The sequence below is a fragment of the Pleuronectes platessa genome, chromosome 9 (assembly GCF_947347685.1).
Source record: "Pleuronectes platessa chromosome 9, fPlePla1.1, whole genome shotgun sequence".
NCBI classification, from domain to species: Eukaryota; Metazoa; Chordata; class Actinopteri; order Pleuronectiformes; family Pleuronectidae; genus Pleuronectes; species Pleuronectes platessa.
In genome coordinates, this window is record NC_070634.1 from 14887753 (window position 1) to 14898911 (window position 11159).

At 42.8% G+C, this 11159-nt stretch overlaps 1 protein-coding gene across 2 annotated transcripts; it reads right to left on the reverse strand.

The window, feature by feature from the left end:
* Positions 1 to 2150: 2150 nt before the first annotated feature.
* On the reverse strand, positions 2151 to 10614 carry soat1 (sterol O-acyltransferase 1). 2 transcript variants are annotated; one of them, XM_053431155.1, is made up of 16 exons: positions 10478 to 10614; positions 9444 to 9595; positions 7985 to 8043; positions 7320 to 7468; positions 7094 to 7153; positions 6839 to 6946; positions 6180 to 6459; positions 5914 to 5992; positions 5679 to 5763; positions 5551 to 5596; positions 5320 to 5449; positions 5128 to 5225; positions 4926 to 5024; positions 4313 to 4448; positions 3945 to 4090; positions 2151 to 3789 (listed from the first exon to the last, which is right to left on the reverse strand). In XM_053431155.1, exons 2-16 carry the CDS (start codon positions 9592 to 9594, stop codon positions 3712 to 3714), a joined length of 1704 nt encoding a protein of 567 aa, XP_053287130.1. In that variant the 5' UTR covers position 9595; positions 10478 to 10614; the 3' UTR covers positions 2151 to 3711. The 2 variants fall into 2 exon arrangements, with proteins under 2 accessions (XP_053287130.1, XP_053287131.1); XM_053431156.1 differs by lacking the exon at positions 10478 to 10614 and having other exon boundaries at positions 9387 to 9587.
* Positions 10615 to 11159: the final 545 nt, after the last annotated feature.

Below are 11159 nucleotides of genomic sequence, written 5' to 3' on the forward strand. Positions count from 1 at the left end.
TATGACTCACAGATAACAATACCAATGCACAGCTATGGCTCTGAGGCAGGAACATGGTGGCTGCAGGGGTGACTGCTACCAGCTCTCTTCTCTGTGTCAATGTTTCACACAAGCCACATTATGCCCGCAGCGCATGAACTCACTGATCGTGTGAGATGCTGGGATGTTAAATTATGATCACACGCATGTAGCTTTAAACTCTGATCACACGATGAGGGTCGAGTTAAATAATTCACACAGGTTTCCCACGGGATCAAACGGTGCAATGTGCTGCTTGGCTGCGTTGGAACAGCGGAGATGATGAGACAGGGGATGTAAGCGAGCATGTGAAAACCACTAGGTATTGTAATGTGAGCCGGTGGTGGCTGCCACAGCGAGTTAATGGAGTGGAATTGCTGCAAAACCTCCGGAGGCAAGAATCACTCTTTACCAGTCCAAGTGAAGCACAGACACGGGCAACTTAACCAGGTGACCTGGAGCAGTGAATCCTACACACCGGGACCACATGACCCTTCCTCTTCCTCCAAAAAACTCTCTCTCCTCTTGATCTTTGGTGAACACGCTCCAACATAACGATATAGTGATCAAGAGAGAAATCCCTTCTGAATAAACGGCCCCATGTCTGCACACAGACAACAGAGGAATAAACCCACACTCAGAGAGAAAGAGGGAGACATGGATGCGATGGAAAGCTAATGTTCGTTGGCATGGCTATTTCCGCTAACGCGTCGTTGTCAAACTAGCATGGACTCGGCTAGCAATCGCCAGTCAGCAGCAAACACATCAAACTTCACTCCTCTATCTTCACCCTTGTTCACAGCGTGTTTCTCCATTTACCTGAATGCAGCGTGAATATGTTGATCCCCGGATCGGGCATGTTGACTGCAGCAGCCCTGCCCGGCGGTGTCCCGGTGCTACTGCCGGGTTCCCGGGGTCTCCTCCCGGCGCCGCTCCCCCGGATCCCCTTCCCTTGGTGCGGTTGGGACGCGTGGGGCTGTGGCGGCTGGAGTGCGGTCGATGTGCCCTCACCGACGCGGCCTACCTGCTGTCCCATCCTGGTAGACTGGTGTACGGACGTTTGGGACGAAGCGAGCGAACCCCCCCTGCCGCACCTCTGGCTCACATTCCCCCCCGAGCTGCAGCGGCCTGGCCTGAATAGTCTTCCTCAATCCCCTCCCTGCTGTTCTTCACCGTTAGCTAGCGTTGACTAGCCCGTGTTGGCTAGCCCGCTCGGCTAGCCCGTTAGCCACCGTTAGCAGCTATCAGTGAAACCCACCCACCCTGCCTTTAACAATAAAACCGCAGCCCAGGCCCGTGACAGCAATTGGTCCCACTCCGGCTACCCGGACGGTATCCGAGTATAAATCGACGGTAACCGGGGCGAGGGATTCGGTCAAATGTGGAGCTTTTTCAGAATCGCTTTGCCGTTGTCCGGCAGCTGCGCGCCCCCTCTGACGCCGCCATCTTTACCGCAGAACAGAAGATGTGTTGCACAAGGCGGGGGGTTCACACAGATCCCCTGTCACCGTGATCCTCCTCCTCCTGCTGCCGCTGCTGCTGCCCTCCTGCACCGACTCTGACCCGGTCCCAACCCAGTCCCAACCCGCTCCTAACCTGCTCCCAACCCGGTCCCAACAAGCCCGAGCATCGGTCCCGTGGTGGGCTGCCTGAGTTCTGGAGAAATGAACATCACCACCAACTAATGTCAAGCAAACCCTGTATTGTGATTGTCATGATTGTGATGATACAATAACTACTATATTCTGAACAACTATATCTAAGATGACATGGCCTATATACATGTGTTTCCATTATATACTTTCACAGGAAAGCATGACATACCTGATTAAAAACAGACCCCTCTCTGCAAATGGTAAAATGAACTGATACTCATATGGGCGAACGTCTGTCCATATAGATTATGAGCAAGCTATTGCTAGAGAATAAAATCATTGTGATTCGTATATTTTATAAAGATTTAACAGATCTTGGTTCACAGTATACATATATACATATATATATATAACAGCTGAGGGGCTCAACAGTTCATGTTTTCTGAGTTTGAGCATCTCAATTTCAACACTTTGTTACTGGTGCCCTTTCACACTAAATCCAACACATTCGTCAAAGAGGAGGAGGCGAAATGAACATAAAGTTCGTAATTTGTTTTTATTCTTCATAGTTCTCATACTTTGATGTGTTTTTAGGCCATATGACTGACATCCAAAAATAGAACATACTGATTCATAAAATTGTCACCTGACACAATAAGATAGTCAAGGCCAGAATAAAAAGAACGATCCCAATCAACACGAATATGACAGTAAGCTCACAGATAAACAGCATCTTGGCGTCTTTCACTACTAATTAACAATAATAACCGTATGAATAAAATCTTCAAACCATAAAGAAAGATTCAAAATTCAAACTCAGCACTAAGTACCACAGGACATTCCAATATCTCAACTATTATAAGTACATGATATAAATAAGTTGCTGGTATTCGTGTTGTTTGTTAATAATTAACTTTATAAAGAACTAAATGGAAGTTTCTCTTGCAGAATGAGCCGAGGAAACGTCACAAATAAAAGCTTTTAATACAGTGCCACCTTGTGGCCATAGCGTGTTTAGAAGTGCTTAGTTTCCTAGATGGTTTTACTTTGCATTGTGCGTCTCATTATTCACAAGAATAAATACATTGAAATATGTAAAAATTTGCAATATCAACTGTGCAATGGTTGGTTTCCTTCAAATAATGCACATGTATATAAACTATTTAGGAAAGAACAAAAAGCACACTGAGCAGAAACAAATCCTTATTAGTTTGACATGAAAATTACTGTCCTTGAAAACACATACTTGTCTTATTTAATGTACTAAGTATTTGACAAAGCAAACTGGAGCCCTTTATATCATCAGTATCCCAGTGTTGTAATATTCTAGCAGCCAGCTGCACCAGATTTACAATGGGAGGCATTCTGTGGTGATATCCACTTGCAGTTGGAATTACTGTACATAATTCACATATCATCGGACATTAACAAAATACATCTTCATTTAGGTTCAGGGGGACCCTGACAGTAGGTGCATATTCAAACCAGGTGGATTCAGTAATAAGGAAAACATTCAGCAGTCACAGAGTACCTTAAGTCCACACATTACAACGGTCATATTTTTAAACAGTTTCTTCTTCAAACCAGTGTTAAAGAATACAAAAATCGTATGGGCAGTGAACATAAATAATAATAAATATTTTTCCAAACAGCATACTGAATGCACTTTGCTTTCATCATTGCATATGTAAACAGCGTTTGTGCCGTGTAATGTTTGTTTCCAGCTGTTATGTCATTGTGTCAATGTGTCAATCACTGTTTCCATTGGCACAGTGTTTCACAGTTGATCAAGGAAAAACATGAGAAAAATCAATAGTACCTTAAAATAAGAGTTCACATGAGGTTCTATGTGAACTTGTAATTGTTTTTTGGGGTTGCCTTTGAAAGACATAAAACAGACTAAGGCATCAGTGTAACTTAGCTGCTGGAGTAAAGAACATTTTGGCAGATACTTATTGGTCCTCTTCCCTGCAACCATTCACAGACTCAGTTGTGACCTTAGTGCAATAAAACAAAACAATATTTTATGAAAGAAACCGGAAGGCTGGTAAAATATATACAGATCAGCGATAGTCCTCTGCAGTAGTTCAAACACAGGTCACAGTCGGTCAGATTCCACCATCGAGCCTCTCTGACAGCTCCAGGAGCGAGGCTTCAGTAACTCAAGGAACGAAGGCTGCAACACCAACATAAAAAGCTGAAGTCACATTGACGCCCAAGATAGATAAACTAAAACTTTCAGATGAATTCAACTGTATCCATAAAGAAAAATAACATCATGATAACATATCGACTGTTTGGTCAGAACAAGTTTAATGCTGAAGTTGTTACCTCTTTCAGGGGGCAGTAGAGCTGGGCATACCACTCATGGGAGTATAGACAGATGATGACACCCTGACCCAAGAAGAGGGATGTCCACATGATTATGTTCCAGATGGGACCTTTCCTTTGGTCGTGCAGAATGAAGTTGAACATCACTGTGAGAAGATGAAGAAAGGAGATGAGGGCGGCAGCATAATGAACAGATAAATGATGTGAGTGTCATGATAATACAGGAAAATTATATTATTAGATACAGCCTACAAGCAATTTTGGGGTTAAATGAAGCGTAAGGAGAACTACTTTGGGTCACATGTCTTTAAGGCTCCTCAAAAATATGTGTGATAACATTGAGGTGTGTAGTGGCTTTTTGTTCTTACTTCCAAAGCACATAAAAAGGCAGAAGAGCACGGGATAGAAAAAGCCAAAGCAGATTGCAAGAATGTACTCGTGGACCACCGCAGACACTGTAAACACAATCAGCATGGCGGCTGCTCTGAAACGCTTCCGAGACATCTGGAATGACAACAGCAGACAAGTCAAGTCAAAACATCACTGGCAAACAGCTTTAATTTAATCCATGCATTTTTTTTAATCAGCATTGTGTTAATTAGACTACATTAACATAGGCCTCCATGCACCAATCAGTCAATTTGCAGGTAATATGGTCACTAATTCCCCCTTCTGCTCCTGAGATACAGCGTTTAATAATGGCTGGGAAACATGTTTTGCATATCATTGTGATGCAACAATGAAGTTAACCTTTGTCCTCTTGGATATTAAATACAATCACTTCATAATTTTAATCTAATTCGACATTTGTGTTAGATTGTGTCATAATTAGGGCTTTAATTTGTAAGATAACCATCAAAATATAAAGCCTGTCACCAAAGGTCACTGAGGTATGAAAACCGATTAAAAAAAAATACAATAAAGATAAAGACATTTGCATACTGCTGCGGTAAAGATAGAAAAAAAATGATTAACACATACCCACAGGAAGTCCCTGTACACATAGAAGTACAGCCAGTCATGGACCACAACATTCCAGGTGCGATAGTAATTGGCAAAAGAGGTTGAATTCCACCAATCCTATTATGAATCAAATTGAATTGAGTCAAATATTAAGTGCAACATTATTAAAAATGTATAAAGTTTAAACATCAATCTAAATTTTGCAGAAGAAAAAATGCACCTTGTAAAACATCCTATCAGCAAAACAAAGCATCTCAGCAAATGCGTTGAGCCAACAGTGGAGGAAGGCAAAGAATCCCAGGAAGAGAACCAACACTCCTGTGAAGAAGGAAACAGAAGATTCACAAATTATATCATATTGTTACAGCAAAAATAGTTACTGCAAGGATCCACAAATCAGTGGCTGATTTACCTGGGAGGATGGAGTTGAAGACACAGAGGACCATGGCTTTCAGGTCAAACAGCTGTAGACTGATGCTGCGAAACTGAGGGATGCACAGCCGCACAAATACGTAATAGGCGTAAAACAGGCTGCCAAGTACCTGTGGGGTAGGAACGGTTGGAATCAAAAAGAAAATGAGCCAATTCTGTTTGCTTGAAATTTTGAGCAAAGTCAGCAGTGAAATGTAAAAGAAGTTTGTACCTGAAGTAACTTTGTGGCCACGTAGCCCCATCTGATCCCTGGGTTCCTGCATTACGTTAAAAACAAGGTTTGAACAGTTCTCAAGAGAACATTTAAAACGCAATCTGTCAGATAAAGAGTCTGTTTACCTGGGGTACTTGTCTCTGTAGATGAGTGTGGGTGCAAACAGGAAGTAGATATACTGTAAAACCTCAGGGCCCACTGGGCTGGGAGCTGTAGATGACAAGAGAAACTGTGTGTCAACATAAGATCATAAGAAAAAGGGGACACAGAAACAAACTTTATGAATTGTATGAGCTGTACATGAATACACAGGAGAGAAAGAAGAAATTAAAAACCTTTAGTTGTGGGAACTTTACGTACTGGTTTTGTCTTTATTCCAGGCCAGAACTCTTGGTACATTCTCCCTGATGAAGGAGTATACTTTCATATTCAGACGCACCTGGAATTACACAAATAATAAAAAATGATTAAATGAAAATAATTGACCACATATTTGATTTAACAGGGAAGGGTGAATTTATATAATTCATTTGAAGGTAATGACATAAGCCAAGTAATATGGTATAATACAACAGTCCAGTCCTGACACACCGATCAAGCTACAGGCAGTCATACTGGTCATGTACCTGTTCCAGGATGATGATGAAGCAGGAGGCCGGTGGCATACTGTTGATCACCACCACATATGTGGGGAGGAATCCCAGACCCAGAGCTTGGTAGAGCAGGAATACAGAGCCAAACAGCAAAGTGTACAACCTGGGGCTAGACCCCGACTGGCTCTGTGACCAAAGGTGGAACAGGGTGAAGGGAACCACCAACACAGACAGGAACATGCAGATCCACGTGCACACCACCAGAGGGAACTGTCCAAACGCATAGACCAGCAGGTCAAAGTCCAATACAAGTCTGAGACAGAGCAGAAAACGTAGAAATGAGAAACTTTATGGTTCATGACAGATGATCTAAATTCAGTTATATTTGTGTTGCACCATATCACATTATTTACCATACATTATATCAATACGTTTTACACAGTTAGGCTGAGACAATATTATTTTGCAATTGTCAAAATTATACATTGAAATTCAACAGCTCCCACAATGAGCAAGCACTTGATGACAGTGGAGAAGGAACACTTCCTTTTAGAGGAATAAACCTCCAACAGAACTACACTCAGGGTGGGCGGGCCATCTGCCTCCACTGGTTGAGTTGAAATCTTAGCAAGTTCAAAAGTTATATAAATTTTAGGAAATAAAAAAAAGTATATGTAGCAGTCTTATATTACCTTCCTTCATCAAGGAAATCCACCACAAGAGTACTGAGGATAAAGAGAATGAGCAGGGCAATAAACATGTGGTAGATGGTCCTGATGTGGTTCACCTCAAACAGCTCACTACAGGAGAACAAACAAAAGACAATTGACACGCACTCTTTAAGTTCTGCTAAAACTGTTCACTGTAACAAAGACATATGTAAATGTACCTCTGTATTGTTTAAAAAATATTTGTATGCCTTTTACATCCAGTTAGTTTCAGCTTACTCTAGGAGCGACCTGCGATCCACAAACTCTTTCCCCTGGCCATGAGGAGGCCGGAAATGCCTGAAAGAAAACAGAGTGAATTCAGGTACAAGCCACTTCATTGTTTTCGTAGGAGGAAGAGCAAGTGTATGTTGATGAGAGACAAGGGGACAGTTTGGGCTGCAACACCCTATTGGAAGCAACCTAAAGCAACGTTAGAATTGATAGAGAAGGTGTAGGTTAATACCCGAGTTTGTTACGCTCCTTGTCGAACATTGGCGATGAGAAGGCCGCAGGCACAGGTGCAGGCTCCAGACTGGCTGACTCTTCAATGAGACTGTCCATTAAGTCATTGACCTGACTGTCAAACTGACGCATCAGGGCACTCTTGAGGAACTGCACAACAAAGAGAAGAGATTTTTTTTTCCATTCACAGCATTTGGGTGGCAGCAATGATTTGATTCTTGAATATACAAACTTGGCTTTACATTGTGAAGTTACACTGTTTTAATTACACTGTCACAGCTCCCCCCCCCCCAAAACTGCTAAAGAAAGTACAGGTATTGTGTAATCCACTGCAAAACATTGATGCAGTAAACACAAGTCCTTTTGAATATCAATATCATTTCAACAATAAATATTTTCACAACTCCCGTATAAACCCTTAATATTAAGAGTATATTTGTAGAGCTATTGAATGAAGTATGAATTTGTCATGCGTCAACACCAAGCCAGAGTTCTATAAGCCAAATGCAGTTCTGTTTTCATTATGACAGTTTAAAAATAAATCATAAACCTACAGTAGGCGTCACAGACTGCTTGAATTACATAGAATAATAATGTTGTGATACCATGTTTGATTAGCCCAAATGCAAACTCAGCTTTTTTATTCTGGATTATAGATTTACCAACCTCTGCTTTTCTTTTCAGTTGTAGCTTTTTGCTGATCACCCGTTCCACTTCAATTTCCCCTGAAATCAAAAAAGAGAACTGTGGCATCACAGGAGGGCGGTTGGTAGAGGGGAAGTATATGCCTCTACTGGAGTGGCTACCACGTGACAAAATGGCTCCCTGGAGCACTACATCTCCCAGAATGCACCACTCGGGAGGTGCCAATGCCTCAGCCCTCTCATTAAAGCTGGAGCTCAGGTGTGGGAGAGCGAGAGCACTAAGGACTGGAGACACACCAGAAGCGGCCTGCATGAGACGTGGCAGAAACTAAGTTGGGAAGGATCCACCTGAGGAGGAAGTTTATGGAGCCTAAGTTTTCCTTTTGATGAACCCATATGTTTTGTTTCCTGGAAGACTTTTATTTGTTAACTAAATAAACCGGATCCTTTGTTTAAAAGCCTATTTGCCTGCTCTGTCCTTCTGTGACGCACTGCCCTACACCCTGCTTGGTGGTGCAACCGCTGGTGATACCACAGAACACAAAATGATAACTGTCACCATGCTGCTTTGTCCCCTCCCATTATCAAAAATAGAGCTCTACACAAAAGGCACACCGAAAACAGAGTTGCCAGGTCACCTCGTCCCAGCAGGACTTTGAACTGGTAAATGTAAACATCGATTCAAGCCAATTCAAATATGTTATTAAATTTCCATGAGAGAATATACAGGTGGCAATTTCAGGAGATGTCACACAAAATGCAATCTCTCTGTTTTATTGCTAGTAGACTTTAATAGTAGATGTTATAGTCTGTAGGGTTTAGTCATCATATTGTCTAAGTGAAACCTTTGAAAATAGCAGAAGTCCACTAACCTTAGATCCAATTTTGCAATTTCCAAATGGAGACACACCAGATTCATTCTGTACAAAGTGCACTCTATTCTCTATATGGCTGAGTTTTAATGCTTATGATTAAAGTTATTGCAGCTCATCCGTTTTGATAGACATCTGTTGTCAAACAAGTTTGCTCGGTTACTGATATCGGTCACAAAAACAACAATAAGCGACAGTAACACTTCATCGATCCAGAGAGAACACGACTCCACTCTGTAACAGAGGCAGGAGGACAATGAATTATACTTTATTAGCATATTTCCAAATTCTGAACCTAGATACATCAATAAGGGTTTTGATGAGTTCATAGCTTCTCAACTGCGTAGTAGTGAGCAGGAGTTCAGCAGCAAGCAGCCTCAGTCACTCTCTACCCTGGTGAACCAAACTAAATGTACCATAGGTCAAAAACATCGCCTAAGATGAAGATATCATCACATGACAAGGTTTCAGTAAGTGACAAGTCCAGGGGAATTTACTGATATTTAGAAAAAGGGAGGACAGGACTGAGTCAACACGCACAGTTCATCTTACATTTCCCTTTTTATACGCAGGTCACTGTCTTCTTACTGAGAAGGGAGGGCTTCTCACCATTTTTTGTGGTGAGGGTCTCTCCGTTCCCTGGCCGGTGGTCTTCAGGACTACACTCCCCGTCCAAAGAGCTGGCCAAGTCAGAGAGGGGGGGCGTCGAGGGGATGGGTCGCAGGCGGGACCGGAGGACGCCGTCATTGCCACTCTCCATCCTGAAGAAGCGGATTGAATTCAAGATGAAGAAATAAACAGTCGTAACCACCAAAATAAAGATAAAAACAAAGCTTTAATGTCTCAACAAGCTTTATGTCTCAACAATGGCTGAACAATACAAAAAATCATCTCAACATAAATGACAGCAACAGGAATATATTTGTATATTTACTGTATAAATCATAATCACAGGCACAATTTGATTTGAGAAGTACAGTTTCGTAATTTCGCTGTACTTGCACAATGACAAGACAGGTCTTGAATCTTTAACAGTCCAGTATTCTAATGTATTAAGTGAGGGTGTTTAACATATAAGTGATCAACCTCAGATATGTAAAAGGATGTGCTGCTTATCAAGTATTTGTCATTCTCTGACCATGAAGAGTGTAAAACCACAACTTTCAATCAGGAGCGACAAATCTAATAATAACGGGACATACTGTACATCACAATAAATATTGTTATTGACCGATGTGAAGATTCCTATTGTAATAATAATGGGTCACGTCACAGAGCCCTGAGGGAAACTTAACAAATCAGTGTTCAAACCCCCTCAGGTAAATGGGAAACGCTCAGGATTTGACTGAGTGACAGAGCAACCAAATGAGAATCAAATCAGCCTCACCTGACACAGACACACAGCTAACAGCTGAGCTAGCTGCGGTGGAGCTAACCCCAGGAGTCAGTGGGATGAGGAGATTCAGAAGGAGCTAACACGACAGCTAACGACGAACCTCTATCATCACTGTCGCGTCAAATGCTGGGACCCCGTCACTCAGGACCGCTAGCGAGCTAATTGAAAAAAATAGCCTGTTGACGTGCGTGTTGAGCCCCGGACGGAGCCGCGGTTCGCCCGGTGATAAAAGCTCCATGTTACTCACTTGACTTCAGGGGCCGGCTCTTCCAGCGGACCTCAGGCCGAGCAGAGTCCACACTCAGCCGAGGAAACTCCTGTGATGACAGCGACCTGTGGTGCTGCTCACCTTCCCCATGGTAAACACAGCGAGCAGGCGAGGAGCCCCACGGCCGCCGCTGATTGGCCCAAAGTCTCTCCTCCTTTCCACGTCACCGCATTGGCCACGCCGGTCATCAGATCAGTGGTCGGTGAGATTCATGAGTGAAGAGAAACACTCTCACTTCCTACTTTCTCTTGACTGTAAGACTGAGATCTCTGGGACTGACACTGTCTGTGTTCTTGTCTCTCTTTCACCTGCGCCAAAAATAATGAGTTTCACACTGAGGCTCCTCACGTAGCAACATTATTTGGTCCCAGATTCGCGATGTCCAGAGACAGTTAAAAGTCAGTGGGATAGTAAAATTATAAAGTGGGAGCAGTGTATATGGATGTAAAAGGACGGTGAACAGGATGACAGCTGTTGAAAACTGATCACACCTGGGCCACTTTTTTCCGAGTCTTCACTTCATTGCCTGTGTCCACAGCCATATGCATACAGTACCTACCAGGGCAGGTGTGGCTCAGGGGGGAGAGCGGTCATTCTCTGTGTGAGGGTTGCAGTTCGATTCCAGTCTTCCCCATCTGCATGCCGAAGTGTCCTTGGGCAA

Bases quoted from the DNA above. Each gene is read 5' to 3' on its own strand.
- soat1 (XM_053431155.1), bottom strand. From the start codon at position 9,594: ATGGAGAGTGGCAATGACGGCGTCCTCCGGTCCCGCCTGCGACCCATC. The intron at 7,154-7,319 runs GTATTAACCTAC...GTTTTCTTTCAG, and splicing joins AAGGAGCGTAACAAACTCGG to GCATTTCCGGCCTCCTCATG. The intron at 5,597-5,678 runs GTAAACAGACTC...AACGTAATGCAG, and splicing joins TACAGAGACAAGTACCCCAG to GAACCCAGGGATCAGATGGG.